Source organism: Fusarium keratoplasticum, chromosome 9, assembly GCF_025433545.1.
Source record: "Fusarium keratoplasticum isolate Fu6.1 chromosome 9, whole genome shotgun sequence".
In the NCBI taxonomy this organism is placed as follows: Eukaryota; Fungi; Ascomycota; class Sordariomycetes; order Hypocreales; family Nectriaceae; genus Fusarium; species Fusarium keratoplasticum.
In genome coordinates, this window is record NC_070537.1 from 2514008 (window position 1) to 2530893 (window position 16886).

At 53.9% G+C, this 16886-nt stretch overlaps 4 protein-coding genes across 4 annotated transcripts; 1 reads left to right on the forward strand and 3 right to left on the reverse strand.

Moving 5' to 3' along the window:
• Positions 1 to 4697: 4697 nt before the first annotated feature.
• Positions 4698 to 7492, reverse strand: NCS57_01167500 (uncharacterized protein; the record flags this gene model as incomplete). Its single annotated transcript, XM_053061381.1, has 5 exons — positions 4698 to 5436; positions 5487 to 6657; positions 6706 to 6885; positions 6941 to 7259; positions 7328 to 7492. 5 exons carry the CDS (start codon positions 7490 to 7492, stop codon positions 4698 to 4700), a joined length of 2574 nt encoding a protein of 857 aa, XP_052909767.1.
• Positions 7493 to 9066: 1574 nt separating this feature from the next.
• NCS57_01167600 (Mitochondrial presequence protease) lies at positions 9067 to 12324 on the forward strand (the record flags this gene model as incomplete). The annotated part of the gene is made up of 3 exons (XM_053061382.1): positions 9067 to 9824; positions 9879 to 12093; positions 12145 to 12324. The coding sequence occupies 3 exons, from the start codon at positions 9067 to 9069 to the stop codon at positions 12322 to 12324; spliced, it is 3153 nt and encodes a 1050-aa protein (XP_052909768.1).
• Positions 12325 to 12641: 317 nt separating this feature from the next.
• NCS57_01167700 (Ste24 endopeptidase) lies at positions 12642 to 14162 on the reverse strand (the record flags this gene model as incomplete). Its single annotated transcript, XM_053061383.1, has 3 exons — positions 12642 to 13091; positions 13139 to 14068; positions 14148 to 14162. The coding sequence occupies 3 exons, from the start codon at positions 14160 to 14162 to the stop codon at positions 12642 to 12644; spliced, it is 1395 nt and encodes a 464-aa protein (XP_052909769.1).
• Positions 14163 to 14908: 746 nt separating this feature from the next.
• Positions 14909 to 16524, reverse strand: NCS57_01167800 (uncharacterized protein; the record flags this gene model as incomplete). Its single annotated transcript, XM_053061384.1, has 5 exons — positions 14909 to 15391; positions 15442 to 15685; positions 15735 to 15883; positions 15949 to 16220; positions 16332 to 16524. The coding sequence occupies 5 exons, from the start codon at positions 16522 to 16524 to the stop codon at positions 14909 to 14911; spliced, it is 1341 nt and encodes a 446-aa protein (XP_052909770.1).
• Between the last annotated feature and the right edge of the window lie 362 nt (positions 16525 to 16886).

Below are 16886 nucleotides of genomic sequence, written 5' to 3' on the forward strand. Positions count from 1 at the left end.
CGTATAACCTTGACAGGGTTTGCCCTGCCCGCTCCGAGACAAGATATGGGAAACGGATGGCACCCGACGGAATGGCACATTGGCTAGCATCAGGGCAATGGCATCGAGATTGATTTGTTTCCCATGGAGAGCCAATGTGGCACGGCACAGCCCTGCTTTGCTTTGCTTTGCTTTGCTTTGCTTTGCTGGCAAATACTTGCTCCACCATGGTCATCCAGTGATGCTTCCATCCTTCAGCCTTGTCGTTCTCACCGTGGATACACCTCGGTCTAGGCGCCAAGGATATCGTCAACCTCCCTTGGTACTCTGGTCAGCTGCGCTGCATGTTACCTGCTGGCTGACAATTGCAACCTCGTCTCCCCTGCGGCACAGGATGATCGACTTGCACCGCCTTTTCGTTTCGGCCGCCATCTTTCACCTCGGTTGCTCGAGCGAGTTGGCCCGGTGGTCTCAAAGGGCTGCTGGCAGAAGCGAGTGAGGCTTGCTGGTGTGAATGAAACTCACCTGGCCAGTGGCAGAGGCTCTTTCGGATGACGGCTGCGCCATAAGTCGACGATTATGGTGGCTCGGGCCGGTCCCATGTGTCGCCTTGCAGGTTGACTGGTCATTTTTGGACGACATATGTAACCCTACAGCTTGACCTCCAGTTCGGCCTGGAACGACTGGGTGTTTGTGCGCCGGGGGCGCGTATGACCGTCCCTGGCGAGTCGCAGCCGGGGAAAGGTAGTACAAGGAACGGCAACCACCAGGTCGGCGCGGCACGGAGGCGAGGCCCTCAGGGAATCGAGGGCAGACGGGCGTGGTGGGTAGGCGCCATGCCCATGGTAGCGTATGGGGAATGGAGGTGTGGTTGATCTCCATCCAGCCTCACGGATAGCTGCGGCAAGCCAGCAGCAGCTCACATGGCTTTTGAGGGACAAGCACATGTTATTTCCCTCACCGATCTTGTCTCGACCACCAGCAGGTCAATGATGCAGATGACAATTGACAGAACAGAGAGCAACGGAGAAGAAGCGGCGAGGACCGGCGACGGCGAGTCCGACTCCGACGCAGCCCTCTCGTCATCAACCCACACACGCATAGCCGGTGTTGGGAATGGCCTCCTGCTGTGTCTGTGTCTGCGTTGTTTGGGTGAAACCTGAGCAGTAACCTCGGCTGACTAAAGGGGGAGTTGAAGGAGGCAAGGGTGGTATATTGGCTGCTTCTGGAGCCGGCAATGCACTCAATACCGGCGAACGAGCATGATCCGATGGATGTGCAGTGCAGCACAGCACAGCGGGCATGCCATACATCCATCCCTCACCATACATTTGGATGCCTACAAAATGGCGGTTGCAGTTCCCACCTTGTCGGCAAATTGCCGCGAGGAAAGAGACAATATCAAGATCAGCATCTATCAGCTGAGAAGAGACTGGACTGGACATGTTCCGACGGGACGCTGGATGCAGGTGAGTTGTCACCGACATGGTCTGGCAGCACTCGACGCCGGTATCAGCCGTGACGTCTCGTGATGGTACCGTATATGGCACACAATGTCATTTCGCCAAAAAAGAAAATGACTCTCTGGCTCTGGCAGCATCATGTATCGCGGACGTAGCAGTACTTGGTTGCTCACCTCACCTCACCCTCTGCTGCGAAAGGCCATGGATGTGCCACGTCAACTGTCAATGCCATCCGATGTTCATCTAGCCAGACTAGTTGGACGTCAGACCGCGTTTCTCCCGGGCTCAGTGTGGCGCCTGTTTCACGACAACAAACGCGGGCGGGCGAGGTAGAGGCAGGGGCGAGACTCGCCGAAGGGGCTGCAGACAGACAGGCAGATAGACCTTGAGTCAGACCTTGGCTCACCAAGGAGAGCGACCCGACTCACAGCCCCTGCCTGCAACACCTAAACAGACAGCTCTGTCTGGGGGAAGCCAGTCAGGACCTCGCATTGAATTAATTTCGCACCAGCCTCACTGAGCATCACGCCATCACTCGCATATTCGTCCGGTCACGTTTCACCGGTGAGGCCACTCAGAAGCTGCGAGGTGTCGAAACATGGGAGCTTTGCCCTGGGAAAGGATTCTCCGACAGGACTCGGGTGTGAAACAGCAAAGGAAAAAAAGAGTCGGTTCCGAGAAACTGGTCGTAGGTGCGGGGGTGGACCATGTTGGATGGCAGTAGTTGAGGGGGGGAGGGGCGTTTATTTTGGTCGGGGCGTAGGAGGTGGCGATGCTATGCCAGGATGACGATGGATGCCTTGGGGGCGATAAATGAAGAGCTGTAAGAGAAGGACGGACAAGTGAGGAGGAAATAACAAAGGAACGGGACAGGACAAGAATTGGGTCCGAGTGGGTTCCATGGATATCCCGGGCTCGAACGGGGGGCCCGGGAGAGAAGCGCGGACGTCATTCGGAGCTTTGACCCGGGTGGCGTCCCCGAAGGTTTTAAGAAGGAGGTCGGATCGGATAAGATGGATGGCAGTGGTAAGTGGCAGATGGAGGCACGAGCACGGACAGAGAAGAAGTTGAGGACTCCTGGAGTATGGAGCTCAGGCCCCGCCAGCAGACACACGCTTGTCTGAGACACGGCCAACGGTGTTTTTGAGGGAGATGGAAGGGGTCTCTCAGGGGTGCAGCACGGAGCTGCCAGCAACCATTCACTCTGCTTGGAGTCAGTCTGCTTCTTTGTGGGTTCGACTGACGGGGCGGAACCCTGCGCCGGATCCCCTAGATCGGTGTCCACAGAGTTCCCCAGGGAGACGCTGGGGCTGGAAGAGATCCGGACAATGCTACGTGGACCAGCCGGTGATCTCGGCGCATCAAGGCGCCTGCTGCGGCTGCGGCTGCTGGTGTTTCTGTTTCTGCTGCCTTGTCGGACCTCTTTCTTCCACTCTTTCGTTGTCGATGCTCGGCCAACTCGGCCAGCGGAATACAGAGCCGTGGCAGGGCCTCATCGTTGTTGTTGGTGGTGGACCTCGAAGCAGTGAGCTGTGCAACGGATATACTATTCATGGCCAGAGAGTCCGGGCTAGCCTAGGCTGTGCTACGTTTCATGCCGGCAGACAAAGCAAAAAGCAATGCCGGCATCAACGAGTATCAGCCAAGCCCATGGGGTACGCTTGTTGTTGTTGTCGTCGTCGTCGACCAGCATGGATCGATGCCGCTCACGCGACACTAGAGAATCACTGTAGCATCCAGGTTTCGACCGACATAGCGACATCATCATCATGCTGTACGAAATACGTGTTGGCACCGCATTCCTTCCTTCGCCGACACGCGCAATCGTCAGTCCGTCACTGCGACTAGCCGTGTGTTACTGCCGTGGTGTCTGATTATGGCGTCGCCGAGAGCCGCAACATGTCGCCGTTTTGCTTGCCCCCTTCTTCGGCTGCCTCCTTCTCAGACGGGCTCATCATACAGCTGTTGTGCCAGGGCGTGAATGACTGTCCAAGCATGCCGTGCCGGCTTGGCTCATCACCACGGGGCGGTGGATTTGCGGATTAGAGCCGTCTCAGCGCATAGTCATGGCATGGAAGTCTGTCCATGTCATACCAGAGCGATGAGACGAGCGGCACCCTCTCACAAACCAGACTTGATCGCGTGTTCCGGAGACGGGCATTTGGCTATCCTCGATCATGTCGGTGCCCAGACGAGGACTTTCGCCCATCAGCAGCTTCCCGTGTCCTCCTCGACTGGTCTTGGGGCCTTTGTATCACGGCAGAGTTTGCTTTCTGTTTCCTGACTTTCTCGTCTGAGTCTCTTGTTGCCTCGTTTCGGGGGACGCAAAAAGATTTGCCTTGCTGTGAGCTTCCACTCTCGGGCGAGCCTGCGAGTCCGCGCGTGGCATCATGACTCGAATGATGCCTAGAGTTTCTTGTGCAACCAGTGACAAAAGTGAGAATGATCCGTCATTGTTTGTCGCGGTGTAATCTCGAATAGTGAGGCAAACCCGCGATGTGAGGCCATACCGTGATAAGTGATGAGGCACGCCGTGACGTCGAGGCATGTTATTGGATGTGAACTTGGACGAGAAGTCAGAGTCACCGGAGATGTTGAGTTTGCTTCCATGCACACGCCCTGTCTTTGTCTGACTCTTTGGTACTCGGACTGCGTTGTTCGATTACTGTTGCTCTTGTGTAAAGCACCTTCATCATGCGTATTCGTTTCGATGCGGATCGAGAAACTCGATAACGGTCTCTGTCTTGTGATTTGATGGGCATCTGACCGCCTGTAACACTTTCACTCCTTGTCACTGCCTGTGGATGAGTGTTCTGCATACTCTGTGAAGATATGTCATGAGACGTGGTGTTAAAATTGTTGATGGCATCTCGAGATTGCCTCGTGTAGGGTAGCTCATTGCACTCGGGTTGTTTCCAAATCCCCACGACACTGCAAGCTGGTTTAACTCTGGATGTAGGTAGCAAAGCAAGTCGTGGTCTAACGGGCCCGAATAATTTGTATCTGGGATTTATCGAGATGAGAGGTGTTTGGTGTTTGGTGTTTGGTGTTTGGCTATGTTCAACACTCAGCAAGGGGCAAAATCAGGGGCAACATGTCTAGCACCATCAACCATCACTTAAGCCAGAATGTAACAAGATAGAGAAATTCGCCGAGTTTTTTGAGCAATCATCAACATTATCATCACCCAAGATAATAGGACAGCCCTATCTAGCTTCCAAAGAGCCCAAACATGACATCCCACCCCCTTGACACTCATCGTCCAGCCGCCGGCGCCGGCTTCGACTGAATCTCCCGGATCGTCTCCCTCGTCCTAGGGTTCGCCTCGAAGCTGGCCTCGATGAGGTCGACCACCTCCGAGGCAGAAAAGTACAGGCTCAGCTCGCTCTCGAACCACAGGTAGCGCACCTCGTTCAGGTTGCTCTGGAGGACCTCGCTGAGGTACTTCAGTCGGAGCCAGCTGGGAGCAAATTGCGCTGTTTGGGGTACCTCGTCTTCCGCATTGTCGCTACTTGTACCTGACAGGCTGCTTGGTAGGAAAAGATCGTCCAGCTCTGTGGCTGTAGCAATGAGCTTGGCAATGTTGTATGCTTCGTCCTGGCCGATCGAGGGCATCTCAAGAACATCCGTGATGAGCTTTGTAGCGAGGGCTTCAGCAAGTGACCCGAGAGCCTGGGTCAAGACCGAGCGGGCGAGAATAGGCTTCCAAACAACAGCCATGGTGCGGATGCGAGCAGTGCCCGCCTCGATGCATGCCTCCATCTCGTCCTGCTGCATCAGACTCGAGGATCCGCCGAGAAGATCACGCAATACTGTCTTCTGGATGTTCATCTCGTTGGCGTAGCTGCGGTTGGCAAAGCTCTGTAGGCTCTTGATGTCGTTATCAAGGCGGAGCATGTTTCGCGCTCTGGGGGTTAGGTCTTCACGCTTCTTCCATCCTTCAGCAAACTCGGAGAGCTTTTCGGCCAGATACATGGCATCATTGTAGAGGAACCTACTTAAAGTCAGAATATACCACTTCGACTAACTTCAGGGGGTGCTCACATGTTGCCACCATCGCTAAACGAGTAGTAGTAGGGAGAAATGGCCCTGAAGAGAGCCAGAGCAAATGTCGGCAAGCCAAACAGACCTGGTGCAGTGGCTGCAACAGGAGCGTATTCGACGTCGTCCCTTGTTAGAGCAGCACCGTCTTCGAGAATCGAATAGATGAGCTCGAGGACTGGCTCTGGCATAGATGAGATGTTGTATGTCTCTCGAAGCACGAGCTCACGAGTCTCATCGTGGGGATTAGAGGTTTTGCCCTGGACTGCTGGCTCAACTTGGGGTTCTTGAGTCGCATCGTCATCTCCCCAGCCCCATGCTGCAGCACTGTCATCTTCATCTTCATCCTCCTTCTGGGCCTTCTTGGTTTGAGGCTCGGCAGCCGTCGTGTCCTCGTCGTCCCAACCCCAAGCGTCAGCGCCATCGTCCTCCTCGGCCTTGACAGAGTCTTGACCCTTGGACTTGGGCCTGGGCTGGCTTTCATCTTGCTCCTTGTCGTTATCCCAAGCATCGCCCCAGTCCGCTCCCCAGTCGTTGGCTTCACCAGTCGCCGCAGTTCCAGGAGCCTTGGTGATCTCTTTGCCCTCTGCGATAGAGACCATTTGCTTCTCGACTTTTTCCACTTGCTTGGCTTCGCCAATTCCATTGAGTAGCTTGGATCTGACAGAGTCCAGAGTTGTCTCCCGGCATTTTCCAAGCCATATTGACGGCGCATTCTCAACCCAGTTCTGTAAATCTGTGAATCCCGTGTACCCGCTGCTTGTGAGAGTTTCGCAGAACCCTCGTGCCCGTTTGATCATGGCCTGGAACCTATCCATCTCTGCCAATGATGAAGGCACAGCTGCATCAAGCCACTCGCCAATAAGCTTGGGGATCACATCGGCCATCATGAAGTTGCCGAGTGATGGGAGAAGATCAGAGGGAAGTTTCTGTGAGAGAAAGGTGAAGACGGTTTCCAAGTCAGTGAGTAGGGCTTCAACTGAGCGTGAGGCATCGCCTGATAGCTTCAGAATCTCGCCTTCTGCTTGTATGCCTGGAAGGGTACTGCTTCTCGTATCCATTCGGGGAGATACGATAGCGGCGTCCACGTTGCGCCAGAGCTGTTCCATACGCTCATCAACCTCCTTGTAAGCCATGAGGCCTATCACGGAGTCGGTGAGATTCATCTGCTCACCTAAATATTGTCAGTAATGGTAAGAATGTTGCAAGGGGAAAGACCTACCCTCGACACTCTCATAAACGGCGATTTGACGAGATTCTATGTCGACATGAACCAGAGTCTTCCAAACATGATCGAATACCTCGTGAACAGAGGACTTTAGCTCAAAGCTTCGGAGATTCAGCAGTTTCATGACTCTGCAAGTCTTGCTGACGCCAACCTGGTCGAGTGCTTCCCATGATTCTAAGCGGGATGATTAGTGGGACAATACTGTGAACCATGCAAAGCAACAACCTACTCTCTAACAATCGCAGCGAGTCTAGAATACGCCGCTCATTTTTGGCAGCCTCTACCTCGCTCAGTAGTTCATTAACATACTGGATGCCTCGTAGTACGCCATGGAGCTGGTGGCTGTACTGGACTTCTCGATTCAGGAACTCGGCCTTTTCCTCAGCTTCCTTGATGGCCTCTCCGGTGACTTGTGGGGCCTCTGATTGCCGCACAATGTCGTTGGCCATGGTCTTTGACCGGATGATATCCTCCTGCAAGGTCTTTGCATTCCGCACCCAGGAACTGACATCTTCCTTGGTCTCCTCATTTATGGTATGAAGTTCTGTCTGTGGACGTCGTGAGTATTACTGCTGCTGGCATAGTATCCCTTCTGTCTGAAGCAGAGTCAAATTACCTCTAGCTCTTGCTTGGCCTTGGCTAGGGCTTCGATTGCTGGCTGTAGGTCGGTTTCGGAGACGGGAGGGAGAACGGAAACGTCGTCGGGGAAGCGGCCGTCGAGGGAGAAGGAAACGAGGGCGTCGCTAAGTTGCTGCGACGGTGATTCGGTTTCTGCAGCCATTTTTGTAGAGCTAAGGAGCTATGGTGGACGTAGGGTGTTGTCGCAAGGAGGTTCCTCGGTGAAGCGTCGTGGGCTGTAGATCAAATGTATGATGATGTTGATGTCTAGATTCGTAGTTTTAGGAGTCGCATCATATCTCGCTTGACATTGAGACACCCAAGATCGAATATAAATCAAAAGAAAGGTCGCCAGTCGTCTAGGAACCTTCGTTGTTCGTCAAAAACCTTGTCATGAGATGCTGGTGCTCGTCAAGATGCATCGGCCAGCCACAAACTGGCAACTTCCCATCGGCGTCATGGGGGGAGCTTCTGCCTCCACTGGAAGCTCAGCCGTGGCTGATGACCTGGCCAGTGCGCTTAGCGGTTGTGCAGCCAATCAGCGCACAGGCCAGCGCCATAAGCATTGTTCCTTGGCTTGGCGGGGTGAAGGTGCCCACTCTTGATTGTTCTTTCCACGCAGGTTGAATGGGAAGGAACGGATCAAGCAAGGCCGTGCCTGCCCGGAAGGTGCTTATGATAGGTAGACGGCGCTCTGCGTGTTTGCCAGTGATGCGCTGCAGGGAGAGAGAATATTATAATCTTGCTATAAACAGTGAAAAATCTGCCCATCTTGATTCCTCTCTTCTTCTTCTACCATCTGCTCCCCTGAGTGACATCTGGGGAGTGTTGCCTGTGCCTGCCTGTGCCTGCCTGTGCCTGCCTGCCTTGTATCGTCGATAGCGGGGTAAATTTTCCTTCAGGTGCATTCTCACTGATTGGACCCCTCCTTTCTCGTCTTCCCTCTCACTCGCAGGCAACCCGTTGTGCACGCCCACAATCTCAACCGCAGGTGAGTGAGGCTGTTTATTTTTTCTTGTCCTTGCTGACTGCGTCGTGTCCTATGTTTTTCTTCTTCACTTTTGCTGCCTGATCTGCCTTCCGTTGATCTCTTTTCTCTTCCCAATTGCTGTGATAGCGGGGTCTTTTTTGCCCGTCCTCGCTGTGTAACCAGCTTTGTGCAATGCCCGGAGAGGACATATACACGTCAACTCAACCACCCTGCCCCCCGATTTCAACATCGTCTCCTTTCTTTTTGTCTCAAGGGGTGATCAAAGTGAGGCTGTGAATAGTTGCGGATAGCTGCGTATTCACTACCTCTGCAACCCTATCCGAGAATAGAGAACAGAGAAACCCTGCACACCTCAGTGGTGATGTCACCCAAACATGCAATTTCACAATACGCTGTTGCGGCGGTAGTCGCCCTGCTCAGTGTATTGGCCTATTTTACCCTTTCGAGCAATGGTCCCGTATTGCAGTCGCTTGGGATCCCCGGCCTTGAGTTAGTTGTCTTCTTGGTTTTGCTTCTGAGTTGCTAGCATTCTGCCTGGGCTTGGCTCGCCCATGATTCAGCCTCACCTGAATACCCTCTCAGTGACCTGCCGAAAACTGATTTGAAATATCTCCTTTGTCACACTCTTCAGCATTTATCTTCCTATTATTTATATCATCTTCATCTGCGTTCCGTCTTCCCAGCATTGAACAGCCACTAACCTCGATAGTTCTCTCTGGAGCCTTCCGGGCCTCAAACACCTCAAAATGCCGGCGGAAACGTCCAAGTCGCATTTCCGCAAGATTCAGAGCTTCAAGACTGACTATGCTCCTTGCACAATCACCCAGTATGTCTCTGAGCGCAGCGGCATGCAGGTGGTCGTCGCAGACCGCAAGGGACCCAAGATCAACGGCTACTTCACCCTAGCCACCGAGATCTTTGATGACTCGGGAGCTCCCCACACGCTTGAGCATCTCATCTTTATGGGATCCAAAAACTACCAGTACAAGGGTCTCCTCGACAAGCTTTCTTCTCGAGCCTACTCTAGCACCAATGCCTGGACGGCTACTGATCACACAGCTTACACCCTTGAGACCGCTGGTTGGGATGGTTTTGCCCAGATCCTTCCTGTGTATCTTGAACATGTCATTTTGCCTACCATCACGGATGAGGGCATCGTGACCGAGGTGTGGCACATTGACGGAGAAGGCAATGATGCTGGTGTCGTCTACTCTGAGATGCAAGCTGTGCAGTTCCGAAGCTCTGAGATTATGGATCTCAAGGCTCGTCGTCTCCTCTACCCAGAGAACGTTGGCTTCCGCTACGAGACTGGTGGTATGACAGACGCTCTTCGTGTTCTCACCCCTGAGCGTATTCGACAGTTCCATCGGGACATGTATCAGCCTCGCAACTTGTGCTTGGTCATTGTTGGAGAGGTGGACCAAGACAACATGCTCCAGATTCTTGACGAGTTTGAGGAGTCTATCAAGGATGATATTCCTTCTCTCGACACCCCATTCAAGCGGTACGCTGTCTCTTGGCTAATGTGAGGAACCATCTGGCTAAATGTTGATAATAGGCCTTGGATCGACTCTGCTCAGCCTCCCAAGATTAACGAGTCACAAATTGTCACCGCTGAGTTTCCAGAGGAAGATGAGAGCGTTGGTGAGATTCTGGTCGGCTTCTTTGGCCCTAATTGCATTGATCTCATCACATCGTCTGCTCTCGAGGTCCTCCTCACCTACTTCTGTGGTTCTTCTGTTTCTATCCTTGAAAACATCCTTGTTGAGCGCGAGGAGCTTGCGAGTTCCGTCTCGTACTGGCTGGACCCGCGTCCTAACTCGGTCATTTGGCTTCAACCCACCGGTGTTGCCACTGAGAAGCTCGAGTTTGTCGAGAAGCGACTGTTTGAGATTCTCAAGGAGGTTGTCTCGAAGCCCCTTGACATGGACTACATGAGAGAGTGTATCCGCCGCGAGAAGCGTCAAGTCAAGTATCATGCTGAGACATCCGAGTCTTTCTACGCCACCAACATCATTACGGACTACCTCTTTGGCAAACGAGATGGATCTACGCTCAAGGACCTCCAGAACCTTAGCGAGTACGATACTCTTGAGAAGTGGACGGATCAGGAGTGGCGAGACTTCATCAGCAAGTGGATAGCTGATGCCCCTCATATCTCTATTTTGGGCAAGCCCTCTGCGGAGCTGGCTCTGAAGATGAAGAAGGATGAGGAAGAGAGGATTGCAAAGCGCAAGGAGGAGCTGGGCACTGAAGGCCTGGCCAAGCTGGCCAAGCGTCTTGAGGATGCTAAGAAGAAGAACGATGAGCCTATCCCTGCCGAGGTCATTGACCGTTGGAGTGTCCCCGGTACTGAGTCTATCCACTTCATCGAGTCTGATACTGCTCGTGCCGGACGTGCTCGGACCATTGGACTGGGGTCAGGCTCTGCGCAGAAGCTCATCGATGGGACACCTCAGGGCAACCTCCCTCTCTTCATCCAGTTCGAGGATGTTCCTACCAACTTTGTTCACATCACTGTCCACATCGGTTCTTCTCAGATTCCTAACGAGTTGAAGCCTCTGATGCCCATCTTCAGCGACACTCTCTTTAACACTCACATCACGCGAGATGGAAAGCGAGTCGACTATGAACAAGTCGTCATGGAGCTTGAGCGAGACACTATCAGTTACTCTCTCAGCTCTGCACGCTATCTCAGCGACCCTGATGGTATCATGATCCAGTTCCAGGTCGAGCCTGAGAAGTACGCTGCCGCCGCCGAGTGGATCCGTACCATGATGTTCGACACCATTTTCGACCCTCAACGTCTTAGCGCTGCCGTTACCAAGACTCTGGGCGATGTTCCCGAGTCCAAGCGCGATGGCAAGTCTATGGCCAACGAAGTCAGCGCATCCTTCCATTCGGAGAAGACGACTTTGGCCGTGTCACAGCGCGTTCTTGTCCGAGCTGTGTACCTGAAGCGGCTTAAGAAGCTCCTCGAGAAGGAGCCTGAGAAGGTTGTTGGCTGGTTCAACACTGTCCGCGACTCCCTCTTCACATTCAACAACCTCCGCTTCCTCGTCACAGCTAACCTGGCCACGCTTCCTAACCCTCTGTCTACTTGGGACACTCTCTCCAAATCCTTGACAGCCACAGAGGAAATGATCCCCATCCCCAAGCCCGTGAGCCTACGCAGCGCTGAAGGTCGCAACCCTGGATCCGTGGGTGCCGTTATCGTTCCCATGGGCACTCTCGAAACCTCCTATTCCGTCTCGACAGCCAAGGGATTGGAGTCACTCACTGACCCCTGCCTCGCGGCTATCATGGTGGCCATTGGCTACCTCGAGGCTCCTGAGGGACCCCTCTGGAACGCTGTCCGTGGTGCTGGCTACGCTTACGGCTCCTACTTCTCGCGGGATGTCAACTCGGGTCTTATTTCGTACTTTGTGTACCGCTCCCCTGACGCCTACAAGGCCATTAGCGCCTCGCTCGAGGCCATCCGCAAGATTGCCGACGGCGAGGTCGAGATTGACCACCACCTGCTCGAGGGTACTATTAGCCAGATCGTCGTTATGTTCGCCGATGAGCAGTCCACTATGCCCAGCGCTGCCCAGCAGAACTTTGTCCAGGGTGTCGTGCGTGGCCTGCCCAAGGACTGGGATAAGGAGGTGCTTCGCCGCGTGCGCGCAGTGACTGTTGACGAGATCAAGGCTGCTATGCGTGAGACCATCTTGCCCTGCTTCGAGCCTGGCAAGAGCAACATTGTCGTTACGGCTGCCAAGATCATGCAAGAGGTACGTTTCCACTCATCGTTGTGTTTGTACTTACCAACTAACTTGAAAAAGGGCATGGAGACGGCCTTCAAGGGCATGGGTTACAAGGTCCAGACCCATGAACTCAGCTACTTCCACGACGACTACGGTCTGAAGCCCGAGGATGGCGAGGAGGAAGAATCGTCCGAGGAGGAGGATGAGCTGGCTGGTTCGGAAGGATCTTATGACTCGTTCGAGTCGGACGATGAATAGACGTGATTCTTAGATGAAATGGTAGATGGATGGCCTCTTGTAGATTCACTTGGATACAGTCGCTTAGGATTCACCAAGAACACTTCGGTAGCAATGCCATAGACTCAAACGTGGCGCAAAGAAATACACTTGGTTGTATTGTACACGAGTCTGAATCTATACCTCTAGGGATGGCCGGTCCCCTCTAGATCGACTCTCATCTCGGCCCCTTTTCCTGTTTATCCCTGTATCTCATCTGCAGAATCGCAGTGGAGATTTTAATGAAAAACACACCCTTTCTTTCTATACAACATACACCTATTCTATTTCCCAGAAATCTACAGCTCATCTCGGCCGCTGGCCTTGACGACGCCCTCCTTTTCCGAGGCCTCGGCAGCCTTGTCAGGCACACCCTCAGTGACGCCCTCAGAACCCTTCCAGCCAAGAGCCTTGAGGCGCTCCGACAGGTGGGGGTGGGAGAAGTGGTAGCTGGCGTACATCCAGTCGGCGTCCATGGTGCTGAGGTTCTGGATCTGGAGCTTGAGCAGGGAGCGGGCGAGCTCCTCGGGGTAGCCGAGCTGCTTGGCAAAGGCGTCGGCCTGGAACTCGAACTTGCGGCTGACGATGTGCATGAGCAGGGTGATGACCAGGTCCATGGGGGCGAGGGCGTCCGAGAAGAGGATGAAGCCGATGATGATGGGGTGCTGGGTGAGGAAGCCAAAGTCCGAGTACAGGGAGTGGTTGTTGATGAAGACAGAGAACAGAAGGAAGATGTAGAAGGAGTGAGCCTGGCAGTGTTAGTCTTGATACACAGCGATGAGGACATGTTACCTACCTGGGAGATACCAAACAGGCTGGTCGTGTGACCAAGCTTCCAGTGACCAAGCTCGTGCGCAAGAACAGCAACAACCTCCTGAGGCTCGCTCTTCTCAATAAGAGTATCGTAGATGACAATGTGCTTCTTCCAGGGGAGACCAAAGAAATAGGCGTTGGAGTGGGCGCTGCGCTTGCTGCCGTCGATGACGTAGAGCTCGTGCAGGGGGAACTTGAGGCTGGCGGCAAGAGACTCGACCTTTGTCTTGAGCTCGCCGTCCTCGAGAGGCGACAGCTTGTTGAACAGGGGCAGGATGGCGATTGGGTAGATGGTGATCATGAAGACCTGGAGGGCGATGACGAAGAGCCAGAGGTAGTAGAAGAACTGGTTGCCAGTCTTTTGGATGATCTTGAGGAAGCCGGCGAGGAAGGGGGGCGCGAGGACAAAGGTCAGGAGCTGAGTCTTGATGAGATCCGTGACGAAGAGCTTGGGCGTCTGCTTGTTGAAGCCGAATTTCTCCTCGAGGACAAACGTCTGGTAGATGGAGGCGGGGAGTCGAAGGATCTGGCTAATGGCGGCAAAAGTCAAGACGAAGACGATGGTATGGCTAATCTCGCCCGTGAACCTCGCAGGCGCAAACTTGAGGAGCAAATCACCAGACCAGGACCAGAGCTTGGGGAGTATATCAAAGTGCATAAAGGCGAGGTTCTGGAGCTGCGAGTATAGACCGTTGACGATTTCAAACTTTGCCTTGGCGCGGCCGTAGGCCTGCGACTTGTCAAAGACTTCCTGGGAGACCTCCTTGGAGAGGACGACGGGGGGCTTGGTGTTCTGGAGGACGCGGTACTGGCGGAGGGTGAGGAAGGTTTCGAAGAGGTACTGGCCGACTGAGAAGCCCATGATGAGCTTCTTCCACGGGAAGAGCGGGCGGTCGAGGAAGCGCGCGAGGCGCTGTGCAAGTTAGCAGAGCCCATGATGTATAGAAATGCGAATTGGCAAACAACAAAGCGCATAGAGAGCATCGACATACCTGAAGAAAGTCCATGGTTGCGGTGTTGTCGATGGAACACGTAAACCTGGGTACTACTGTGGTTGTAAGAGCGAGGCTATACGAGCTGGGATGCGCTGCACCTGCGCGGGCGGAAGTGGGATGGATGAGGTGGCCTAAACGCGCCGTTTCATCGGGGCTGATATTCGCCGATATGCCGATGTCGCGTCCTTTCACACGTCAAGGCACCGGAGATATGACGACTTTCAATCGCACAGGGAGGCCTCGTATCTGCTTACATAGTTAGTATTTATAAGTAATTGGCCTGCCGTCCATCGATCTCGTCTGATTCTACGCCCGAGGAAGCCTCCTTATCAAGTGTTCCGCCCTATCGTCAGCTTCACAATCGTGCCTCACAACATGGGCGACACACGCCTCAGACCAAGCGGCACAGCCATTTAACCAAATACAAGAGGGCGATGATGGTTCAACACTGCTGGAAGCTACGACAATACATCTTACACACAACAGCAACAGCAACGCAACAAAAACAAGCACCTCTAGCAGTAACCCAACCAGCTTAGCCAACGAGTGTAAACCCAACAGCTCCCTACTCCGCGGTGATATTGACACAGTCCTCTGATGGACCATCAACCTCCGCGTCATGTGGGAGCAATCTCTCAGGGGAAAAGCCAACTGTATCGCCGGCGTTTGATGGCTCAAGATCCAGGCTCATCAGAACCCAGATCCTTCTCATCCCCGAGGTTATGGCTACGGCTTGGGCTCCCGCTTCCAGTGGCCTCCTAGTGTCCGTTGGTAGCGGCCGCAGGAGCTGGCTGAGGAGGACGCTCAGGGCCAAAAGGCACCGGGGTCCCTTGCTCATTGCTTTGCGGTTCCTCCTCTGTATCATCGTCGAACTCGCTAAGTTCTTCCTCCTCGCCCTCTTCGTCAGAGTAGTCGCTCTCGTCCCCTTCATTCCCTCCGTGGCTGTCCGAGTAACAGCTCTCGACCGTGTTGGCCATGCCGGGCGGTACCTTGCGTCCTTGCTGTTGCATCTGTTGGATGATACTCATGAGCTTCTCCGACTTCTTCTCGGCCGACTCTGTCTTCTTCTTCCATTCCTGGCGCTCCTCGGCCATGCGGATGATGTTGGCCGCTGTCGCCTCCTTTTGGCGCTTCAGAGCCTCGTTCTCCTTCTCTAACCGCTTGCCCTTCTTGGACATGTCCTCCATCTCCTTGCGGAACGACAAAAACAGGTCGTTGCTATTGTTCAGGGTATCCTCAACCTGCTGTGCCATTAGTCAACATGCGCGCTGCTACTGCCGAATCCCCTCACCTGCTTAAACTTATCCACGTAGACGTTGAGTTGATTCCTGAGCTCCGTCTCCGTCTTAGTGAAGGCTTGAACTTGGGCTTGGAGGTGCCGGGCCTTGGCTGATTCGCCTTCGGCATTCTTCTTTTCTCTCTCGTACCGAGCCATGTGATATTGGACTTCGAGTTCTTTGGTCCGCATGAGTGAGTGGAAATGTAGCTCGCGTAATTCGTATTGCTCGATGAAGGACTTGAAGCGCACTCGAAAGCTGAATGTCGTGTTAGTAGGTCAACTTGCCCAAATTGCGCCAGTCTTACAGTTCGTCAACCTCCATGTCCACGACCTGCTTTTTCGGAGTATCCTTCTCTTCCTGGTATCCCTCGAGTTTCGACAACAGCGTAGCGTACTTCTCATCCCAGTGAGTGTTGTTCCGCTTCTGGGTTGTTTGAAGTTCCTTGTTCTCGGTCTGATGTCGATTCATTCCGTCAGTATTGAGTCCCATGTCCCATCGTCGTGGCAAACGCGACCGACCTTCATCCTGTTGTTGTCACGCTGCAGTTCGCGGCACAGCTTCTCGAGTTTCTCCTTGAGTCCAACCGTCTTGCTAAGCTCGGTTCGGCCTGTATCTCGTTCCTTTTGCAGGTTGTCGCCTCGTCGCTTGTTCTTTTGATTCTCACGCTCGAGTCGTCGCATGTCAGCCAGCAGTTCACTGGACCGCTTGGTGAGATGGTCAATCTTTTGCATGTTGTCCATTTTGGAAACCTGCTGCAGAAGGTCTCGGTTCGCCCTTTTGACTTCGCGCTCTGCATCCCCAACGTATCAGCATTCCGATTTTGGCCTCGTTGTCTGCAGGCGCCACGGCAGCGACCGGTACAACATTGCATTGCCACTTTAACGATAGGGGCGAGACGCACCGATTTCCAGCTCTTGATCCTTCTCCCCAGCGGCATCTTGCTCCAGCTGGGAGATGCGCGCGTGGAGAAGGCGCGTGGCCTCGTTTGAATCCATGGCTTTCTTGCCCTTGGCCTTCTTGGCTGACGTTGCTGGCGGATGGACGTGGCCGTCGTGCCCGTTGGCTAGAGGAGCATCCAACTGACTGGCAGGCATCACCGGTTCGGCAACGATCGAGGTTCAGGCAGTAGACGGCGGGCGGTTGGGCGGGGGTCACGGGGGCAGTTACAAGGCCCGATAGCATCGAGGCGGGATGGATGAATAGGGCCGGTGTCGTCGCGGAAGAGATGGATCGAAGTACTCGAGTCACTGGATCGGAGAGGCTATTGATGATGAGGTGGCTATGGATATGCAGCCGATTGCGAGAAAGGAACGTCGGCTAGAGTGCGGGACAAGGCTGTTAGTCGAGTTCACGCAGAGAATTGCCCACTTTGTAATGCAGAGCGGCACATTCAAGGCTGGGGGGGTTCAATGTTTTCGCACCTCGACTTGGGTTTGAGTTTGTGATAATTAAAGGC